The sequence below is a fragment of the Parasteatoda tepidariorum genome, chromosome X2, assembly GCF_043381705.1.
Source record: "Parasteatoda tepidariorum isolate YZ-2023 chromosome X2, CAS_Ptep_4.0, whole genome shotgun sequence".
NCBI lineage: Eukaryota > Metazoa > Arthropoda > Arachnida > Araneae > Theridiidae > Parasteatoda > Parasteatoda tepidariorum.
Window position 1 is genome coordinate 34910475 of NC_092215.1, and position 23879 is coordinate 34934353.

The 23879-nt window shown below is 29.1% G+C and overlaps 1 protein-coding gene and 1 long non-coding RNA gene across 2 annotated transcripts in view; both read left to right on the forward strand.

Annotated features, from left to right (window-relative positions):
* Nucleotides 1–23879, forward strand: part of LOC139427292 (uncharacterized) — a 297439-nt gene that overhangs the window by 81724 nt on the left and 191836 nt on the right. The gene's annotated exons all lie outside the window — the stretch shown is intronic.
* On the forward strand, nucleotides 4434–23579 carry LOC107455892 (lysosomal aspartic protease). The gene is made up of 9 exons (XM_016073617.3): nucleotides 4434–4805; nucleotides 7616–7745; nucleotides 10823–10946; nucleotides 12463–12596; nucleotides 14422–14606; nucleotides 17926–18048; nucleotides 19573–19720; nucleotides 21474–21572; nucleotides 23257–23579. The coding sequence occupies exons 1-9, from the start codon at nucleotides 4738–4740 to the stop codon at nucleotides 23416–23418; spliced, it is 1173 nt and encodes a 390-aa protein (XP_015929103.1). The 5' UTR covers nucleotides 4434–4737; the 3' UTR covers nucleotides 23419–23579.

Sequence of the window (23879 nt, forward strand, 5' to 3'; positions counted from 1 at the left end):
TATTATAATTATAATATTAGGTTTGAAGACTAAGCACAAGTCCTTTTTAAAAAATTAAATTGGAAGTAACTAAAGAAATATCTACTTAGTATAAACCCATATATACTGCCAATTTTTTCATGTAGGTATTTTTACATAAAGACCGGGGCTGAAGTTTATGTTATAAAGTATTATTCTTTGCTTAGTAAATTTGATTTAAGGTTATTTTTCGTCCAATGAGTCAAATGATTAAAAAGTTCATATAAAACGCCACTTTGTTTCATCTCTCCTTAGCCTCTCTGGCCCAGTGTTATCGACCGCCATACCATATGTGAAGCGTGGAGGTAACGGGTTCGAATACCGCTGCTACCCTTTATGTATTTTCGTGCTGTATTGTGTTATCTGTTCTATTTGTAAAAGGTTAATAAGCTTTAATTGAAAACAAGCCTGAAAATGTATATTGTATCAATAAATAAAATCTATGTCTCTTTTTTAAAGAAACAATCTTAATGATGGATGGAAAAAGAGCTGCCTCCGTCTCGATGAGGCTTTTAAAATGTTGGAAAAATTACCAAAAATTCTGAAAGCTTTAGTTTTTAATTGTCTACCACTTTATAAAATGTTTTGCAAAAAGCGTAGTAGTTGGTGGTCATGCAAATATACTACATTTTCACTTTACCAATACTAAAATCCTGACCTATGTTACTTCACGTTGACAATCAAACTACAGCTATCCACAGATTACAGCAAGTTGCTCTCATTATTTTCATTTTCTTTCACTTATACAAGCAAGGTGCTTGTCTCCCTGTAACAGCCACCCCATAGACTGCTGAACTCAAACTGTCTTTTATTTTTACTTTTTATACTATTTCATGATGTATGGGATATGGGCCTTCTGTGCTGCCCAGGTTTCCAATTTTTTATAAACAAAGAAAGAAAAAAATACTACATTTTGTGGCTGGGCATTAAAGGGTTAATTGCTTCTTCGCTACCACTTTACATTTTGTGAGAATCTTAAACTTTCGGGTTGGTATCGATGGTAAAATTATAAGATGCTAGATGCTACGAGTTCAACCCGGGACCCATTAATCTGTAGACTTTTGTTCTACAACAGAGCTGTACCTCTGCACCTTCTAACTGTATATATTATTAATACAGTATTATTGTATAAATATATTAATACAGTATTGGAAAGCTCTATCTTGTGGATATAATTGCGTGAGTTGTTGACGAAAAGATGAAAAAATTATATCTTTTTGGTTGCTTTGTATTCCGGATTTTCTTTCAAATTTTAAAAATTTAGTTTTTTTTTCTTAATAACTTTTTCCTTCTCTTATAGAAAATATTTTTATTATTTCTTTGTATTTATCTTATATATATATATATATATATATATGCAGATACAAAGTAAGCAGGGAAAAAAGAATTAAATTTTTTTAAAAAAAGGCCGGAAAACAACTAAAAAGATATAATCTTTTCATCTTTTCGTCAACTCACACATTTATATCCACAAAATAATGCCTTCCAATATTACATTAATATAGCCAAAGGAAAATCTATCAATACATGTATATATATATATATATATAATGCNATATTAAAAAAACAAAATTACACATACACACACACATATATATATACATATGGAGATTAAAAAATTACTCATACATCTCTCAGTTGAACTGACCAATAAAGCAATGCTCCGCATTGGGTTATCAAGTGGTCAAACTTCAGGTTTCTATGATTGTTCATGATATTCCGTATTTGTTGTCCGTTATATATACATATATATATATATTTATTTATTTATATAAACAGTTAGAATGTGCAGAGGTACAGCTCTAGGGTAGAACAAAAGCCTGCAGATTAAAGGGTGCCGGTTCGAACTCGCTGCCTCCTGCTCACAAAATGTAAATGGTAGCGAAGAAACAATTAACCCTTTAATGCCCAGCAGCAAAATTTAGTATTTACAGGGCTGCCAACAACTACGCTTTTTGCAAAATAGGTTAGAAAGTGGTAAACAATTAAAAACTATAGCTTTCAGAATTTTTGGTAATTTTGCTAACATTTTAAAAGCTTCACCAAGACGGAAGCTGTTGTTTTCCCGTCCATCATCAAGATTGTTTCCTTAAAAAAGAGAGATGGATTTTATTTATTTATTTATTGATGCAATTTATATATAAAACACATTTATTTTCCAAAAGTCAATTCTGTGGTGGGTCCGTTATTGTTTGGGCAGCTTTTGCAACAGGCAATGTAACTTGCATTTATCTAAACTAAAATGAACTCACTTCTGCATCAGGATATATAGGGAGAAAATTTATTGTCTGTTGCTCCTCTTATAGCACCCGGTCGGAGACTATATCTTCCAACTGGACAATTCGTCCATCCATACTTCTTATTCAACAAAATCCTGGATGAGCGCAAATGAAATTAAATCCCTTAAGTGGCCATCTTGTAGCCCACATCTGAATCCGGTGGAAATCCTTTGGAGCAGATTAGTTAGAGATGTTGACCGACCTGACTGACGATTCAAGAACAAGTTAGATTTGATTGATGCAATCAAGATATTTTGGAACAATATCTTGATTGCATCAATTGATACCCTACCCAGCATTTTAACTCTATCTGTATCCATGAATGCTAGTTTGATAAATGTAATCGAAAACAAGGATCTCACATTGATTACTGATGCAATAATTGTACTAACTTTACACTTTTTTCCAACTTACTTTGTGTTGAAATCTTATTATGACATATAAAGTAATGTATTTTACAATTAATTTCATTTTGGTTTTGTTTTATTGTGTCATAATCTATGGTTATATTAGACAGTAAAATCATCTAAGTACTTTCTTCAATGAATTTATATTTTTTTCCTGCATACTTTTTTATTTATATGCTCAAAACTGCCAACTTTTTTTTTTTACACATTTTGGGTGAAATTTTATTTCTAAATGTAAATTGTTAGCAAAATATATGCTATCTACTTCTTCCTTGCATTTGTAAATTTAATTTAAATTGATTTTTGATTTCTACTGAATTGAAATAAATTATACATCTATATCAATGTATGATAATCTCACTGGTGTGTGTTCTAACCTCTACAAAATGTAGAGTGCATTTCTGTAATACAATAAGTGAAATTCATTTGTAAATTTACTACCACTGGGTGAAACCATCGTCGGAAAGTTTAAAAATTGGCAGATATATTTATTATACATGCCAACGTTTGCGCTGTTCCAAAGATTTTTTTTCAAGTAATAGTGAACTGACCATCAAATAGAAATTGTGGGCAAATGTTTAACACTTTCTGGGATGCCAACTGCTCCACTTTCTAACAAAATTTTAATAAATTGGTAGTGAATTAAATAATAAAACTTGTAGAATAAGGGATAATTACGCCTACTCTTTAAGCATGTCACTACAAGATAACAGCGATAAAGATATATTTCATATGATATTTTGAATTTTCGATCAGTAGTGGTGGTAAATTTACTTAAAATGAGAAATACTAAGCTAAAAATAATAAATAATTCAAATTTCATTACCACTGGAATATATACATTTGCTTCACAGAGGAGCAAGTTGGCATCTCTGCATTTTCGTGAACACTTGAACCATAAAATAATGAGCCAGTTGCAGAGATGCCAACTGCTCAGGACGCGTAAAAATAATTAAAAAAACGGTAAATAGCTACAAACTAAATTTTGCAAATATTTGGCTATTTTTGTTTGCTTTTTAAATGGTATAGCATGAGAAAACTACTGTAAAGTGGTGAATTATATAAACCTACGAATTATTTAGAAATAGTGGTGGATAAAAATCTATTAAATTGAATTTATTAAACCAAGAATCACAATTGATAAACTACCACTTTAAAATATATATTTGCTGTCCGGAGCAAGTTGGCATCTCTGCAGTTGGTTTTTATTATATATGTTTAAACTATTTAAATGTAGTGGTAGTTAAAAGTATGATAAATCAAATTTGTTAAATCAAGAATTAAGCATGAATGCAAAAACTTTGCTACCACATTAAATATAAAAATAAAATCTTCCGGAAAATCCGGAAGAGTTTGTAGAAGTGGCTATATTTATCTCTTATTCTTCAGGTTAATATTGTATTTTAAGACATAGTACACCCGTATGTTTCTTTTTTAAAATTTTAAATGCTGCAGTTTTGAAAATTTTACCCACTCTGACTTTAATATCTTATTTGAACAGTTAAACATGCTTTGATTTTTTTTTAATGTTTTGGAAAAGTGTTAAGCAACTTTTCCATGATTAAGCATCCAGATTAGTTTCCCCCCGGGAATTTTTGATTTACAGGCATCATGATCAAAACTCACAAGACAAAGGAAAAAAAAAAAACTGTTTGTGAAACAAAGAACTCTAAATTAGAACTTTGGTTACTGGTTAGTAACATATCAAAAGATTCATTATCTATCACCAGATTAAATGATTGCGAAAAAATACCTTACCTTTAATTGTGTGCTGGGATAGGGTTGAGAAGATGATACCATAAATTGAATGAGGAACAGATAAAACTATTTTGTTAAAATTATGATGTAATGTCAGCCTATCAGAATACTGAAAATCTCTATAGTCACACATAATAAGGAGTCAGCTAACTTTGATAAATCGTGATTTTTATCACGTGAGCTTATTTTTCATTCAGTGCTGATTATAAATTTTTTACAATAAAAGTGGTCATCAAGGCGTTTTTCTGTCTTCCAACTTGTAGAGGTCTGTCACGATGAAACTTTTTGTTGGAATTACGTTGCTTTCGGTCCTTAGTTTGTCTTTAGGTGACAAGCTTTTAAGGTAAGCATGTGAATTTGAATTAGAAATGATGAATTATTAATTTTCTTTTTTTGATTTAAATTTTAAATGAAACATGTCTATCAATTTTTATTTGGTATAGCCTTTCAGTATTCTAATTTTTTTAAAAACTATCTGCAATTTATTGAAACAATATCTTGACGTGATCAGAATTACATAGTTATTATTTGGAAATTACATTAGTTTCCCTTTTAGTTGACTATCTGATTATCAGTTATTCTTAAAAAAGTTTCCGTATAAAAATTATCCGTCCTTTTTTTGTCATTTTGAATATTTGTTTGAGCTATGCTGTTTACTATTGTTAGTTAGTCCTAAAGTTATAAGGTTTTTAAGGTAAGCATGTGAACTTGAATTAGAAATGATGGATTATTTTTTTTTTATTGATTTAAATTTGAAATGAATCACCCCTATTAAATCTATTTGGTGTAGCTTTTCAACCTTTTAATTTTTTTTGAAATATCTACAATTTATTTAAAATATAATTTGTGATGGTAGTAGTTGCATTTGTTACATGGGTTTTGCATTAGGAAATGACATTAGTTTCTTCTTTAGTTTTTCCTTAATTGAAAAGTTTCAGATAAAAAAATTATTAGTTTTTCTTGAAAAATATTCGCATGAAATTTTTTTGTCCTTTTTTTGTCATCTTAAATATTTGTTTAAGTTATGCTGCTTTATCGCTAGTTAGTATTTAAGTGATAAGATTTTTAAGATAAGCAAGTGTATTTGAACTGGAAATGTAGAATTATTGATTTTTTTTAAAAATTTAAATTTTAAATAAATCATGCCTATCAAATTTTATTTTGCATAGCTTTTCAGTCTTATAATTTTTTTCGACTGTCTGTAATTTATTTAAGCAATATTTTATCATGATGGGAATTACATTGTTTACATAAAATTTGAATTTGGAAATTGCATTAGTTACATTTTTGCTTTTTGCAAATGGCATTAGTTTCTTTATTTTTTTCTTAATTGACAAGCTTCACATAAAAGAATTGTCTATTTTTCTTTAAAAATTTAGTGGTGTTAGTAAATTTAAGTTAATGCTAGAATATATTCCGTATTTTAATAAACCACTTTATTTTTAAATGGTTTAGCAAGCTGGAATTTTCAGGCATACTTTCTTTTAAAATAAAGTTTTAGTTGTGGTTACCCAGAAATTAAAATATCGACTTATGTTTTATTTTCATTACCAATTTTTAAAATTTTCAAGGCCCGTGGGAACCCTGACTTAAGCATGCAAAAAGTGGATCGTTTGAGTTATTTTAATGTTGTTTAAATCCAATGGTACAAATATTTTTAAATTAAAATACTGGAGTTTTGAGTCTTACTGAAAAGTTATAAGAATATATTTGTGCACGTAAATATTTTTAGAGACTTTGGCGTGACTTGTTGTGCATTATTTTGACTAAATTTATTGACTCCTCATTCCCGACTACTAGTAATGAGAATATGTAAAAAAATAGTGCGTATGAAAGTAGTAGTATTACACATATGTTTAAACCTTTGCAGTCTGATCTTTCATTCTAATAAGGCATCAAAAATCAACATTTTTAAATTTAAAATTTTTATATCATAATATTTAGTAATCACATTATTTTATGATTTCTGGTTATTATATAAATTATAATGCTTTATGAAATTTTTTGACCTCTAAAGGTTAAAATAAGGGGATATTATTTTTTTATTACCTACCACTTTAGCGTTGAGTAGTCACTGTTTCATGACTTAAGACAACAGCTCCTACATCAGAAAGCCTTCACATAGGAGTCTTCACATAGGATTTCATAATTAGTCTGCGCAGGTTATTTAAAAAGCGAACCAGTTGTGCGCATGAACTCAATTTCTATTTTAAAAGTAATTGAGAGAAATTTATCATACATATTTGAGAATTGAATCTGTAGAGATTGGCAGATAAATAAAACAAACCAATCATATTCATAAATTACACAAATTTTTAGGCATATATTTGATACCACATTAAAATTTTTAATAGATTTTCAATTAAATGGCTCTTTCGTAACCTGGTTTACCTTCGTTGTAGTCTTATCGGACTACCTATAAGAAACCGTGTGAAGGCTTTCAGTTATAGGAGTCGTTGTTTTAGATAAGGGTGTCTACCATTCACGAAAATCTGAAGAAAATAGCACTTTTAGCGATTCTGTTAATTATCTCTTCGTTTTTAAAACTGCTTCTTTTTCCTATTCAAATTTTACTTCTTTGAAAAAAGAGTTTGACCTTTTAAGAGGTTTTTGAAACAAACGAATTAGTAAGTTATATTGAAGTGAAGTATACTTTTATTTTTCGCTTTTTATTTTCGACTTAAAAGTGAACAGCTATGGTTAAGGTGAAAGATAATTTCAACGTTAGGGTCAAATCTTTGCAAAAAATATATAATTTTAATAAACCTATTTTAAGGAACTGCAATTACGATGAAATTTTAATTTCATTACTAATGAAGTTTTTTTTTTAAAAAAAAACTATTTTTTTGCAAATTTCCTGAATTTTTATTTGATAACAGCCCAATACACAGAAATATCTTAATGTCTACATAGAAATCATTATATTTTACCCAAAGACGCTTTTCATAAAATGTGGCTTATTTTTATATTATAAGCCTTAAGCCTTTCTCGGCCTTTATTAAAGACCTTTATAAAGGCCTTAAGCCTTTCACGTTATGGAAAAAAATTAAATGATTTCAATAATATATTTAATATAATGATGATAGCTGATTTTTTGTAAATTAATCAATTTAAATAATAGTTCTATATTGAAGTTTGAATTATAATTTTTAGGGTTAAGCTTGCTCATTCAAGACCAGTCCGCCACAAATTACATGAAGTTGGAACACCTGTAGAAATCGCTTTACCGAGAAGGATCTTGGGAAAAAGTCCATTCCCAGAACCTCTTTCAAATTATTTGGATGTAAGTACTATAATTTTTAATTATTATCTATTCAATATTCAGGAAATGGGCAAAATGTATAAATGAAATATGGTTCATTTTAACGAAGTTTTTTATGGGATATATCACTCTGAAGCTTATGAAACATCTCAACCAAAATACAGTCGGATCTCTATTTAACGAAGTCACTAAATCCGGATAATAAGTTCGTAATATGGAAAATTCGCAAAATGGAAAATCACCTTTTTGAAATACTTAAGCAACACAAAACAGGTTTTAAATTCATAAACTCTAGACACAATTAAATTAGCAATTGATGCACTTTTATCTTGTAAACTATAAAAGAAATCTGCATGGAAAGCAAGAATAGAGCAAAAACATTATCCAGTGTTACACTATCATGCTATATACATTTTCAACTAAAAAAAAGCTAAATTTATGTATAAAATTGTAGTTGCATTTATTATAAAAGTAATTTTAAACATACATTGTCACATGCGTTCTTAAGTTTAATTGCTACATATAAAATCCGTTAATTTGAACTGAGTTTTTCGTTTGAAATGCAAACAAAAAGGGAAAGGGAATTTACTGCTTTCTCTAAGATAATTTTTAGAGCAAACAGTAATACATCACATCAAGCAGTGGCTTCGAAAATTAATTCAAGGTCATTTCCCTCATAAAATGCGTTCACTAGTTTGAAATGTTAAGAAATAGTTTGGAAAATAGGGAAAGTGGATCTCAATGAAAAGTTCGTTAAATAGAAAATTCACTTCGCTATTTGGAAGTTATTTTACGAAGAAATTTCCAAAATATTCTTGGTTCCTCGAAAAAACTCGTAAAATAGAGAAATTCGCAAAATGAAAGTTCGTTAAATAGAAGTCCAACAGTATACTTTTTTGATTCCGTTCTTAGTTTTTATTTTTATTTTTTATAATTAAATGGAATTAAATTCAATGTAAATACAAATGGCGCAACAACTGAAATAGACAATACTGTGCTAGACAACATTAAGAAATCTGAGCAACTTGATCAATAAATGTCATGAATTAATATCGCGATGGCTCGGGGGATAGAGCGTTCGCCTTCCAATGAGGTGAACCGGGTTCGATCCCGGCAATGGCTGATAGATGCGAATTCCGCATCCGGCTTGCCCCGACCACAGTGCTGACGTGAAATACCCTCAGTGGTAGACGGATCGTGGGTTAGAGTCCCCTTGCCATAAGACTAACCGTGGGAGGTTCTCGTGGTTTTCCTCTCCATGTAACGCAAATGCTGGTTAACTCCATCAAAAGGTCCGCCGCGAAGGCAAATTTCTCCCATTGCTTGATTCAGGAATTTCCTTGTCTTCCGGATTGGGTTCAGAATTACAAGGCTATGGAGTTAAACATTAGTAGTAGTAAACCCAAAAATTAGGTCGGCTGTTCAACGACGGTTATAAAACAAAAAAAAAAAAATTAATATCGGTCAAAGCCATCACTACGAATCAAATTTTTTTTTCTTTCTAAAACTACAAAAATTCCATAGTAGTTGGTGGGTATACTGATATTGCATGAAAGGCAATTAAATTATTTAAATAAAGGATTAAAATATGTAAATAAATAAGTAATAAAGAAGCAAGAAAATTATAGTAATTTCATTTTACAATTATGAAATTAAAATTTTTTTTAATCATGATTAAATTTTTAACTATCCTATTTTATGAACTTAAAATCCTTATAAATTTAAAAAGCCTTTTAAATACCACTATTTAAATCAATTATTAATGCTTGTTCAGCAATATGCATTTAATTTTTGTTAAAAGTTTTTGAATTTTGAAAAATTGTTTTATCTTACGCGAATATAAATATATAGCTTTAATATTTTCCTTTTTTAAATTTTAATTACGCTTTGCAAAGAGGAGTAATCGGAAATCTGAATCGTATACCTGTTTTTTTTTTTACTTGAATAAAGGGAACTCTAAATTAAAATCATTAAAACTTCTGTTTCGGATATCAGCTATTAATAAACTAAACACAAATACAAATGCTGCTTAACCAAGGTTAAAAACTTTTTTTACAAACCTTTAAAGTCAGCACGACTTTTTAAGTCACGACATCAATAAGTTTATAAATATCCTGAATATAAACGTGACATTATTTATATCCCAGCACTTGAAAATATTTGTGAATGCTTATGACGTGTAAAGGTAAGTTAAATTAAAACGTTATTTTAAAGAAAAAAAATATATAATGGATTTTAATAAATATACATGGATCTAAAAATCTTTTAAAAATTAATGAAATTTTTTTTTTTTTGGCAATTATGTTTCTCTTCTTACATTTGAAAATGATTTCAGTTTTGGAAATTTTCCGTTTAATCCTGTATAGTATCTTCTTTTTTCCGACTTATCCCTTACAGCATTTTCTGTTGTCTGGCTAATCCTTTACAGCATCTTTTCAGAGAAATTACATTGTTCAACAAGCACGAGTTTTATGGGTATGAGTCACCCTAGAGTTCTTTCCCTATTTTGTTTTTTCACCCCAAACTTAGTTTATGACATTGTTTGAACTCATTGCTAAATATGCGTCACGTCGTTTTATCTTGACGCAGTATAGCCACTTCTATATGTTCTATCATTATACTCTTCTATCAATTATGATCATTTTTAATCATTTTTCCGAACTACATAGTGTGCTATATTTAATTGTGCCAGGTGTATTATGCTCATTAAATTAACATTACATTAGTCCATGTGATATAAGTTTCTCATAACGCTAAAATATAGGATTTTTCGTTGCATTGTTTGGTTTTTATTATTGTTTGGCCTGTATTTCATTGCTTGGATTTCATTAAATTGTCAGAGTCTTAATTCGTAATCTGTATGGAATAAAAGGTAGTTATATTGATTAAAAAAGATACATGCTTGTAGCCGTTTACTTTTAAAAACAAAAAAATCTTAATTTTATAATGATATCATGATTTAAATTAGAGTAAAAGAATTAGCACAACAATAGCAGGAGTCGTTGTCACTCCTGCTATTACCAATGTCGTGACTGTCTTATACCTCGTAAATAATCATAAATTCTATTCAAAATGTATGAATAAACTTCTTTTAACAGGCCCAATATTATGGACAAATTTCCATTGGAACTCCGCCACAAACCTTCAAAGTAGTTTTTGACACTGGATCTTCTAACTTATGGGTACCTTCAAAGAAATGCAAGTGGACCAACATTGCTTGCCGTAAGTATCTAATTTATTTATATTTTATAGAAAGGTAGCTATCAATGGACCTTAAAATCTTTAAGTTTGGCAAGTTTATTGTTTTCTACATATAACTGTAATAATTACTCCCCATTCTTTTCATAACTAAACAAGCACTTTGCTATTGTGAAACTTTAAATAAATATAGAAAAACTAAAAATAAGTGCGATTGGCCTAATGGAGGAAACAGAACATAATTAAGGCAAGGATTAAGTATAGATGAGATGATAGTTATTTTATTTCTTAATACAGTTTCGTTTTTACACAAGTCAGTAAAATGTATTAAACTATAATGAGCGTGATTGGATAAATCAAATACTGATTGCAAAAAATATATTAAAGCATATTATGACATACAATGTCCATAAAGGGATAAATTGGATTATTTTCTAATTATAGATTTAATTACCACTGATATGCTTTCAATTATTTTGATACAATAACATTCATGTGTATAAAAGTTAGCGTCTGCAGTCAAAAATTACGAAATTATGAAACCGGTACAATGGCAATCTAATTACTATTTAAGAACTAATTATCAAAGTTAGAGATAACAAAGAAGTAAACGAATTTGCTTTTTGTTTTGATTTCTAAACGTATTACGGATTTCAATGAAGCCTGGTAGTTCAAAATTATTGTAGCATTAAGCAAGGCAAAATGTAAAAAATTAAAAAAAATAAATAAAAAATAAATAGAGATAAATAAATGAAAGTGTGCCCGAATGCATTTGGAAGGTAAAAACAAAATATTTTTTTTTGCCATCCTTTTATTTTTGGCTGCGGCAGTATTTTTTTCATTGGTGCAACAAGTATAAAGACCAAATCTCAGTAAATGTAATTTTAAATATACGACTACTTTCAACTTTTATTTCTCAGGAACTATTTGACCGATATTGCTTAAGTTTGTATTTTGCCATGCAAAATTACACTCTTTAAAATGACGCAAAAAATTGTAAACCTTACTATTAAAATATTTATCGACTATTATTAAATAAAAAATAATAAATATTTACTGAAAATTATTTTTTGCATGGAATTATCTTCGGATAAAGAAATTTAATTATTGTGTGCAAACTTTTTTCAATTCATTTAAAAGTTTTTGAGATATGTTGAAATGCGCAAAAAAGTAAAATTAGCCTTACAAACTTCGAACAGCTCTCTTGATCAAACCAAACTATTGGGATTATATTTCCCAGATTGCAGCTACCCCCTAGAGTTTGGGAGTTGGAAATCTAAATCCGTTAAAAGAAAGATATGTTTATTCAGAGAAAGTACGTTTTTATGTCTGATTTTGTAACTTAAAATATCATCCTCTCTAACTAATTAACATATTTGAGGTCACCCTCTGAAACGATTAAGAATGATTCCCAGAACGTGAAGATCCATTCATTAGATTAAAAGTTATTGAGGGTGGTTTGATTACTTTTTTGTGCACTGTACAATTCTGTAAATTAGCGGTCAGATATACTTAACTTTCAATTATTATTTTTGTTTAGTTCTACACAACAAATATGACAGCAGCAAATCCAGTACATACAAAGCAAATGGAACTGCTTTTGAAATCAAATATGGAAGTGGTAGCATGACTGGATTTTTGAGTACCGATACAGTTGCAATTGGAGGAGTACAGGTAATTTTATTTTTAAAAATTTATTCAACAAATGAAGAGTTGACACACACACAAAAAAAAATTAGTTAAGTAGCGAAAACAAAATTTTCAGGAGAATGATTATGATTCCTAAAAGATTGTGAATTGCTAACAGCTCCATCTCAGGAACTGGTATCGATTCACCAGTACCGGAGTCACTATCGGCCGTAGTTATTGACAATAGTTATCAGCAATTGCCTTCACAACACTATTGACCTGTAATCAAAGATCGGATTGAAGTTTGATTGTTCTCTGGTTAACCCGTTTTGTCCCGAATTTATATATTGATATGATACAAAAAGTGGTTTTATGGAAAAAGTGGTATAATATACTATCGAAATTAATTGGTTTTTCTACTGTTAGGCCATTCAAAAAGTCTTTGATAGATCAAAAAGTACTTGCTGCTTATAATTCTAGATCTAATCAGATATAACTAAATCATTCTGGTATCTGAGAATCTTTTAATTCACCTAGATAAATGAAAATGCTGAGAAAAGTTTCCCATCACAATGAATGTCTTTGAAAAAAGGAACTGTCCTAAATACATGACGCTGGGCGTTAACCGGTTAAGGTCAAAATTACGATCTGCGGATGGATGAAAGGTATGTGAATGAGTCTGGAATGGCTGCGAATGAGTCTGGAATGGAAAGAGGGCTGCAACGTTTGTGTGCGGCAAAGTCGTAATTTTGGTCATAGATGGCGCCACTAAAAAACAATAAGCGCTTCTCTCTGCTTTAAATTCGTTTGGTTCTACCGATGCAAGGCATGAACTTAATTTACTTTTTTCGTTAACTAAAATCTTCTTTTTAAAATATGTGCAGTCAACTTGTTTGAGATAAAATTTCGATGGATATCATTCTTTCATTGGAAAAATTGAGACAATACTTGCTAATTCATTCTTTTTTAGGTATAAAAACAGACAAAGCACAGAAGCTGACCTTATTTACCCAACCAATATCTGCGAAACAAATAAATCAGAAAAAAAAACTAAATAGGTTTTTACTGATAAACATATTACGATATTCTTTTCAATGTCGTTCGACAAAAGTTGAATACAACTTTTTATCTTTGTAATGATAACACACATTTTCTTTTCAATCCTTCATAAGGTGACATAAAAATATTATGTTACAAGCTGTAAAAAAGCAAAAAAAAAGAAAAAAAAAAAAGATAATCTTTAACAAGATATCAATATTATTCACTTAATAATAGGAACAATAAACAGTAAGATAAGAAAAAACAGGAAATAAAGAAGCTCTTATCTAAGTTCGTTTGTTTGGAAATGATTAGCAAAATTCAACAATATATATATATATATATGTANATATATATATAGTTCAAAATGAAGGTAAAACAAAGGAAAAGACATATTAAAAAAGGGGGGGGGGAAATCATAATTAAAAAGTCTAGTAAAAAGTCTAGCCTTCAAGTCTAGTAAATATTCTTTTTTCTGATTTGTAGAGCCTTGTGCTTGCCAGCAGATGTAAAATGGAGAACTAATTTTAAAATAGGACGGAATCTGTTCGCATGAACATGAAAGTATTAAAATGAGTACTTTTATGATACTCCATTTTCTTTTTATTAAATGGAGTTGGCTGTTCAGATTTTAACTCAATCATGACAATAATTTAAGCATCGATATTTTATAAATATAAAATCAACGCGTTATTCTTTGAAAACTAAAGATATCTTGCCTAACTGAAGAAAATATCCACTTGAATTAAACATAAATTTTGCACCACTTTCTACTATGTTTCATCAAGCATTAAAGAACTAATTGAATTATTTATTATTAATTTAATTTTAGGTTGCCAGCCAAACTTTCGCTGAAGCCGTCACAGAACCAGGACTGACTTTTGTTGCTGCTAAATTTGATGGAATCCTTGGAATGGGATTCAGCACTATTTCTGTTGATGGTGTCACTCCTGTTTTTGACAACATGTTGAAGGAAAAAGTAGTAGATAAACCAGTTTTCTCTTTCTACCTTAGCAGGTAAGAAAAGTAGCCAAAAGAAATTCCAACAGTTGTTTTATGTTGAAGTAATGTTCAATATTTCGCTTTAAAACAAATCAAGGACTTCAGGCAATGTTCCGGGTAACCACATTCCAGAAATTTTTTTAAGAAAATTAGAGACAAAAATCGAGGAAACTAAATGTTATAACTAATTATCATTGACCAAAAATATTTGTAAATTTTATTGTATATGTAAATGTTTTTGTAAATATTTATTATTTCTGCAAATATTGTATTTGTAAATGTTTAAGCTGATTTCTATAGACCAAAAATATTTATTTTTACAAATGATCAAGTGAATTCTTAAAATTAACGTGAAAACATAACCTCTTAGAAAATTACTGGGACTCTCTGACCGAGCGGTATCACCCGCCAAACGCTCTGTAGCGTGAAGGTAGCGGGTTCGAATCCCACAATAACCCTGTATGTATGTATGTGTACCAAAAAAATAAAAAAATTGCCATAGCTTTTTAATTTTTTCTAGACTGTGGCCTCTCTGATATAATAAAAGAGAGCGCTTTTCAAGAGAGTTTTTGGAGATAAACACCAAAATCTTAATCCAAGCAGTAAGATATGTATAATGCAAATATCCAGTAGAAATTTCGAAAACTTGTCGCGGTGGCGCAGTAGATGTAGCGTTCTCCTCCTAATGACGTGTCCCAGGTTCGATTCTCAGCGATGGCTAGTCTGTATAAATTCTGCTCCTGGCTCGCACCAATCACAGTGCTGACTTCAAATATCCTCAGTAGTATTATGGGTTATGAGTTAGAATCCTTTTGTCATCGGGCTAACCGTGGGATGTTTTAATGATGTTCCGCTCCATGTTGTTGTGCAACCACGCAAATGTGGGTAATTCCATCAAAAAGAAAAAGCTCCATCTAGCTTCATGAAAGCTAGTTTGTCTCAATGTTTTATCTAGGAGCTCCCTTTCTTCTGGGTTATGTTCAAAATTTTCAATTCCCTGCAATATTTAAAGAAGTTATGAGAAAATGTTTAAAATTTTATCAGTACTTTAAAACATTAAAGCATGCGTGTCAGGTATTTTATGTGTCCATTTCCTGCTATTATCAGATCAGCGTAATTTCATAACTACTTAAATATTCAGATTTATACACGCAATTTGCGGCTTTTAATAAAGATAGCGTGGTATTAAAAAGCAAAATGGTTACTTAGTTTAGCTTTGTAAGGATCGACCACGAATTCAGCAAAGATTTAAGAAGCGCTATTACCAAAAAGGTTAGAGTATAGCCATATTTTTAAACCAATAGGATCTATCCTATTATTACTTTCAAATTTAGCCTTGAAAATGCATCATGTTTTGACTAATAATCATATTTATTATTAATATCTTATAGTAAACAGAACTGAAATGTTCAATTTTGTGCCAACACTTTTTACTTTTTTGAGAAAAAAGGAACTGTTCTTTTAAACTTACGTTGGGCACAAATGCGTATTTAGCAAAGTTGGCAACCTGAAAGCACTGGCTCTCTATTGTATTTATACTGGTAGTAAAAAAAAAATTATGTAAGCAACTATTTTCAATTTTTTTTAAATTTGAAACACTATTGCAATATTCTTATTAGATCTTTAAATGTAGTGATAAAAAAATAATCTTAACTCAAATTTCTGAGCATAAGTTTTACTGTCACTTTAAACAATCGTAAAAATTCTCCGTCTTTTAACCGATTGTTCACATCTGCTTAAGGTAATTTAACACTTTTATCGTGGGGACCGTGCTTGCTTATAATAATTATTGATCGCATCGAATCGAATCGCATTATTATCTATCGCATTATTATATATAATCGCATTATTATATTATAGCATCGAATAATTATTCTAACTTCCATATAAAACTTACGAGCATGATCTCACGATACCTGAGCCAAAATTAATTCGCTCATTTTCTGAGGTTTGTTGAATATTTGTTTTGTACATTAAATTAAGCATATTGCAAATCTAGTTGCAGAAAATAAATTATAACTATATCTAACTTTCTTAGTAAAACTTAAACGGCTTATTGAAAGAACTTTTTTTCTTTTTTTATTATCAAAAAAAAAATTAAATCTTTATTGATATACTGTGTTAATTAAAATAATATTAAAAAATAACAATAGAAAACTTGTGATAAAGAGAGGTGGATAGTTTCTCATTTTATCAATCACTTTAGTTTAAAAAGTCAAAATAAAAGATCTTCAACACAATGTTATGAGCAACTATTTTCCTTTTTCTAAGAGGAAACGATAGAAAGCTAGCCACAATCAAGAAATTTTTTATTAAGAGCTCCCTAATGTCCATCCAAATTTTTAAAATATAGTTGTTGAAAAATTAATATTTTTTAAAAGTTTATCTTGAAATGTTTTTCATCTCCTCAATAGTGCGCAAACTTATTATTTATATAAAGAAATTTGATACAAAAGGANAAATAATATTGAAAAATTAAAAAAAAATAGTAGAAAATTTGTGAGAGAGCAGTGGATAGTTTCTCATTTTATCAATCACTTAAGTTTTAAAAAGTCAAAATAAAAGATCTCCAACATAATATTATAAGCAACTATTTTCCTTTTTCTAAGAGAAACAATAGAAATATAGCCACAATTAAGAACTCCCAATGTCCATCCAAATTTTTAAAGTATAGTTGTTGAAAAATTAATATTTTTTAAAAGTTTATCTTGAAATGTTTTTCATCTCCTCAATAGTGCGCAAACTTATTATTTATATAAGGAAATTTGATACAAAAGGATGAAAATTACTTAAATTGAAATGGTTGTAAAAATAATAATATTGTCACTTGCATTGACGGTTAAGTTACAACCACTTATCATTCATTTACAAGAATAGTGTTTTCAATGTGCAAAAATCTTGGCAATCATCCACCAAAATTTTTACAGTGTACCAGAAATTTTTTTTTGTCGTATGCCTGTTTAGGCAGTGGGGGTGCGATTGTGTCTATTTTTCAGTGGCTCCATCTATGGCCAGGAATTCGACTTCTGTCACGCCATTCACACAACCACAACCCGTTTATAGGGCAGGTCACATTCACACACAAAGGAGAAAGGACATTGAACACAGAGAGAGAGAGAAAAAGAAACATTCATGCTTTGCCCGGGATTCGAACCCAGGACCTTTCTGATGCAAGGGCAGTTCCCTGCCCCCTACACAGACCGGTCGGCACCAGAACTTAAAGAGACCATTTATCTGTTTGACGTTTTATATAGCTGTTTAAATTTTTTTATATTAAGCTTTTTGTTATTTATTTTGAATTAAAATGTTTTTAAACTGTTACTTTTATTTTTAGAAATCCTAACGCTAGCGCCGGTGGAGAAATTATTTTTGGTGGAAGTGATCCAAATCATTACAAGGGTGATTTCACTTATGTGCCTGTTGACAAGAAAGGATACTGGCAATTCCACATGGACTCGTAAGTTGAAAAATATTTATTTGAATTCATTTGAATTCAACATGTTTTTCAAAGTAACAGTTTAAGTTCCCTGCACTAGAGGCAAAACTATAATTTTAAACCATATATATCATCTGGTTGAAATAAATCATCTGGACAAAACAAATTCTTTAAATATTTTAAAATTTGTGAGAATTGAAGAAATTATTAAATTATTATTATTAAATAAAATAATGAAAAACAATAAATAATTGCTAAGAGTTATAATTTGCAGGGAATTATCTTTGGATAAACAAAATTTTTAATTGTGTTCCAAAAATGTTCAATTCGCTTAAAAAGTTCTCGAGATATAGTGAAATGACCAAACTATTGGGACCATAATTCCTAGAATGCTGCTACTTCCAATATTTTGGGAATCAACAATGTTAATCCGTCGAAATAAAGATATTCTTGTAAAGAGAAAGTTAAAGGTTCCCTCTGGTCTTGAAATTTTAAAAAGCGGTAACGAAAATTTAAACAAATATCAATATTTTAATTTCTGTGTAACCACCACTAAAAATAGTTTTTCAAAGAAAGTATATATGCATGAAAAGTTTAGCTTTTAAACCGCTTAACGGTAAAGTGGTATATTAAAATAAGAAACATCTTCTAGCATTAATCTAAATTTACTACCACTAATAAAACTTTTCAAGGATTCCGGGAACCCTGAAGTACGTTTTTGCGTCTGATTTCGTAACTTAAAATATCATCTGCACTAATTAATTAGCATATTTGAGATAACCGCCTAGAACCATTAAGGTTGGGTCCAGGAACGTGAAGATCCGATCATTTGATCAAAAGTTATTCGGGGAGGTCAGTTTGATGGAGTGGGATTTTTTTTTTTTTTTTGAGCAATGTACCTCAAAACCTAAAAATAGAATATAAAATTGAGTATAATTTAAAAAATTCACATTTTAGATATTTTAATTAAATTAAATTTTAAGAATTAAAGCTCTTTTTCACAGTTTGATAAGCTATCTTAAGAAAAAAAAGCATTCCTAATTTAAATTTAGAAACTTTAAGAAAAGTTTTAAATGCTGATAAAAAAAAAAACAATTTAAAATACGGATATCTTTATTCAAAATAAATTTGAAATTAGTAAATGTTACTGCGTATAATTTTAATTACTATTAAATACTAAAAGTATCAATTTTTCAAAGCTTTAAATTTTAATTTGCCTAATAGAAAACATTTAAAAATTTTGCATATTAATCTGAAATGGTATAAAATTTGAAGAAATAGTTCCATAGAATGCATGGATATTTTAAGCATATCTCGGACTCTTTTTATTGTTTTAATAGAATTATTTCTCTAAATATTTTATATAATTACTTCAAAAATAACGGTTTTTCAGCGACACGTCTCTGAATTTGCAAAATTCTATTATTTTATCATCAATTTCTAAGAAGTTAAGAGATATTAAAATGCCTTTTTATCCTGATTTTTATCAAGTTATATTTACCTATTTTACTAATAGGCAATAATAAATACAATTTTATTTTATAGGATAAGCGTCAATGGTAAAACTAGTGCTTATTGCTCAAGTGGATGTGAAGCTATTGCAGATACAGGAACTTCCCTAATTGCTGGACCTGTTGATGAAATTGACAAATTGAACAAGGAAATTGGAGCAACTCCATTAATGCAAGGAGAAGTAAGTTGAATTGCTGTATTTTTAATAAAGATACTTAAGATCCTAATTTTTTAAGTGTTATCGAGCAAGTTATTATAAAAATTCCGTTTTATCACTGAATTATTGAAATCATTTATGTTTATTTTTTACTTTATGGAAGACTTCAGGTTATTAACCCCTTAACTTGTGCGCTCGAGTTAGTTCGAGCGCGCTAAACAGGCCAAACTGTGCACACTCGAAATAATTCGAACGGCGTTGTATTTTATGCTGCTATAATATTTCACACTCGAATATAATCGAAAATTGAAAATCATAATGTGAAAGTTAAGAAAAAAAATCGTTTTATTGATATTTATCATCTACATAGGATTGTAAGCTCTAACACTTAATTATTCAAGAATAAAATATACAGAGATGCCAACTTGCTCCCGACAGCAAATATATATTTTAAAGTGGTAGTTTATCAATTGTGATTCTTGGTTTAATAAATTCAATTTAATTGATTTTTATCCACCACTATTTCTAAATAATCCGTAGCCTTATATAATTCACCATTTTATGGTACCTCATACCCTCCAACTTATGAGGATTTTGAAAATAATTCTTTCTAGTGGTAGTGAACCAAAGTAGAAATTTTTAAAGCAAATGGATCTCTCATAAAACTTTTATCAGAACTTAAGAATCTAGCCATATGGCCTGCACTTTTATAAGTAATAGTGGACAAGTTACGCTAAAATTAATTTTTTTTAAATATTAAGACATTAATTTTGCTACCGTCTGAAAAGAAGATTTCTGAAACTACTGAAATTCCGTAGCAGTTGGAGGGTATGGTACCTTATACCTGCCAACTCTTCCGGATTTTCCGGAAGATTTTATTTTCATATTTAAAGTGGTAGTAATACTCAGGTTATTCCAATTAACTTTTTGAATTATAATGATAATTATAAATGAGTTTGTCTACCACTACATATAAATAATTACAATAAATATATGAAAGCATAATAATCCTTGCTCAAGCGAAATTCAACAGGATCAAATTATAAATATATTTTTGAGTCAAATTGATTTTCGTTTATTGTTTTACAACCACTCTGAAAATCCATTCTCGGAAAGAGTGAAAGTTGGCCGGTATGGTACTTATGTCATGCTATACCTTTTAAAAAGCAAGCAAAAATAGTCAAATATTTACAAAATTTACTTTCTAGTTATTTACCGTTTTTTTAAAATTATTTTGGCGTGTCCGGAGCAGTTGGCATTTCTGAATATAGCCTTTTTCCATGGAATAAAAGAACAATATATCAAAATTGTCCACCAAAAGGAAAGACAATGTTCTAAAGTGTGTTTTTTTACATTAAAAATTTTTCTTTGCCGGTTTTTTTCAGAAAATCTGTGCGTTAAGGGGTTAAGGACTGTTTCATAGTAAAAAATATTGTGAAATAGCTTTTTATTTTCATATTTCTTTTTAAAACTTCAATATGTAAATAACTCTTTTAATATATGATTTATAAAAAGACTAAAGAATTCTCGTTGTATCTTTTTATAATTTAAATCATCAAGATTGCTTGCGATGACTCATTAAATTGGTAGCAATATCTTGACATACTATAAGCCGTTCGTTATTATTCCTTCGTTCGTAAATTATTCGTATTTCGTTTACCGCATGGTAGATTTCAATTTCTTAATTACTAATTTATGACAAAAAACACTGTTTTGTTTTCATAAACATTTTTTTTCTCCATAAACATTTACTAATTTTTGACTTTTCCAATTTCAGTACGTTGTTGACTGTAACTTGATTCCCAAATTACCAACAGTATCTTTTACTCTCGGAGGAAAAAAATTTGATTTGAAAGGATCTGATTATGTTATTCAAGTAAGTATTGAAGCATTTCATTTTCTCACTATTTTCTTTGCAGAAAACGGTAATGAATTATTTTTATTCAGAATAGATTGAGGCGATAAAGAATATGTCTAACTGTTTTTTTTTCTTTTCTTTTTTATTTCATAAATTGATATGAAACCCTTGTTATGGTACAATAATTGTTTGTAATTTCATACATTCCAACGATTCATATATGGAATAGGTCATTCTTTCTGAATATTTCCATTGTTATATCATATATCTTGTAAAAGTAAGATATTAGTATCAATCATAAAAAAAAATTGCAGCTAACAGAAGAAAATGCTCTTTAAGTAAAACCTCACACATAAGTCATAACATAAACTATTTGAAGTTTTTGCGAATTATTTTTTTCCTCAGTGGTAGCGAACTAAAAGGAAATTCTTTAGAACAGATTTTTTTCTGTAAAAAAATATAAATACTAAAGCATTTGTCTATATAACTTCAGATGTATCTGCATAAATTACGTGTGCTTAGTGGTGGACAAAATTCTAATGTATTAAAATATAAATATAATAACCGTGCGACACCACTGGAAAAAATATTTTCTGAAACTACGGAGAATCCAAAGCCTCCTAGATAGCTTCTAGGCCCTAGATAGATCTAGGAGGCTTTGGGAGAATCCGTAGTAGTTGAAGTGTTTGCAAAACACCTTTTCCCTATCATGGCAAGGGGAAAAAAACCCTCAGGTAAAATGGATTAATTTTAACGCAAATGGGCTATCATGTTTTTCATAATGTGAATTCGAAACTCGTTAAGATTTGTAAGATTTATTTAAAATGAAATAATGGAAATTAAATAAAATTTTCTTTTTAAATTTATCAAAAAACTAAAAAAATTTAAAAAAAATTTATTTTTTTGGAATCTGCTTTCGTGAAAAGTAAAGGCACAGAACAAAAATCTGTAAGTTAAATACAATATTTACAACGAAATAAATATATTTTCGGTTTGAAAATCTTTTTTGGATCATTTCTTCGATTTTATGAGGTAGTTAAAATAAAATACTATACATCCATTTAGTTTAAAAAATTTCTTTTCAATATTTTGTTATTTTTATTTATTTATTTATTCTTGATCGCTTTTCAACATATTTATAACAAACCCTATAAATAGTAGCATAGAAAAGAATAATTATCGAACCGCTGCATGCAGAAAGACTATCCATCTTGCTAATTATTTTTCGGAAAACTACAAATAATAGTATTTCCTATTTTTCCTATTAGAGTCAAAATTAGTGCCAAAAATCTGAAGAAAAATAAATTATGGTCCAGGCGTAATACATAAGCACGATTTTCTAGATTTTTAGCACTGATAGGAAAAGCAGAATAAATTTTTAGCTCTAGCTTTTTCAAAAAATTAATAGATCTGAAACCAGTTCTGTGTTTAATATATGGTAATTACTTTACTAAATATTGCAATTACTTTATCAAATATTGAAAAATTACCTTATTAATATTTTAATTATCTTACTAAATAGTGTAACTACTTTACTAAATATTGTAACTATCTTACTAAATACTGTAATTATCTTACTAAATATTGTAATTACCTAACTAAATATTGTAATTACCTTAATATTGTAGCTACTTTACTAAATATTGTAATTATCTTACTAAATATTGTAATTTGCTTACTAAATATTATAATTACTTTTTAGGTTTCACAATTGGGACAAACCATCTGTTTGAGTGGCTTCATGGGAATTGACATTCCCAAACCAGCCGGACCATTGTGGATTTTGGGAGATGTTTTTATTGGACGTTATTACACAGAATTCGATTACGCTAACAGCAGAGTTGGTTTCGCCGACGCAAAATAAATTTCTAAAAAAGATAAAAACAAATTCTTTAAATTTATTTTAAAAAAACCGATTCTTTAAGATTAATAGAAAATTTTTTAAGCTTTAAGACTTTTGTTACGTTTTATCTTGTGTAAAAACTCTTTAAAAATGTCTTTTTGAATAAATATATTTTTATAAAAGTGTCTTTCGTTTTTGAGGAAAACATTCTGCATTAATTGATGTTCTGATATGATGAAAAGTTCAGATAAGATGAGAAGTTCATATTAATTGATAAATCAAAAGCGCTTGAATTTTCATGTTAAGGCAAATTACGAAAGCTAGTGGGAGACAACTCAATTTTGTTACGCTGCGAATCGCAGGGATGCTTGCTTGCTCGGTTTTGTTGGCAAATATTTCCTAGTTGTAGCAAAATTTGTGTTTTTATGTATGGTTCTTGGTGTGATTACTCATTTTAGCCTTGAGTTTTCTCTAGTTTAGCC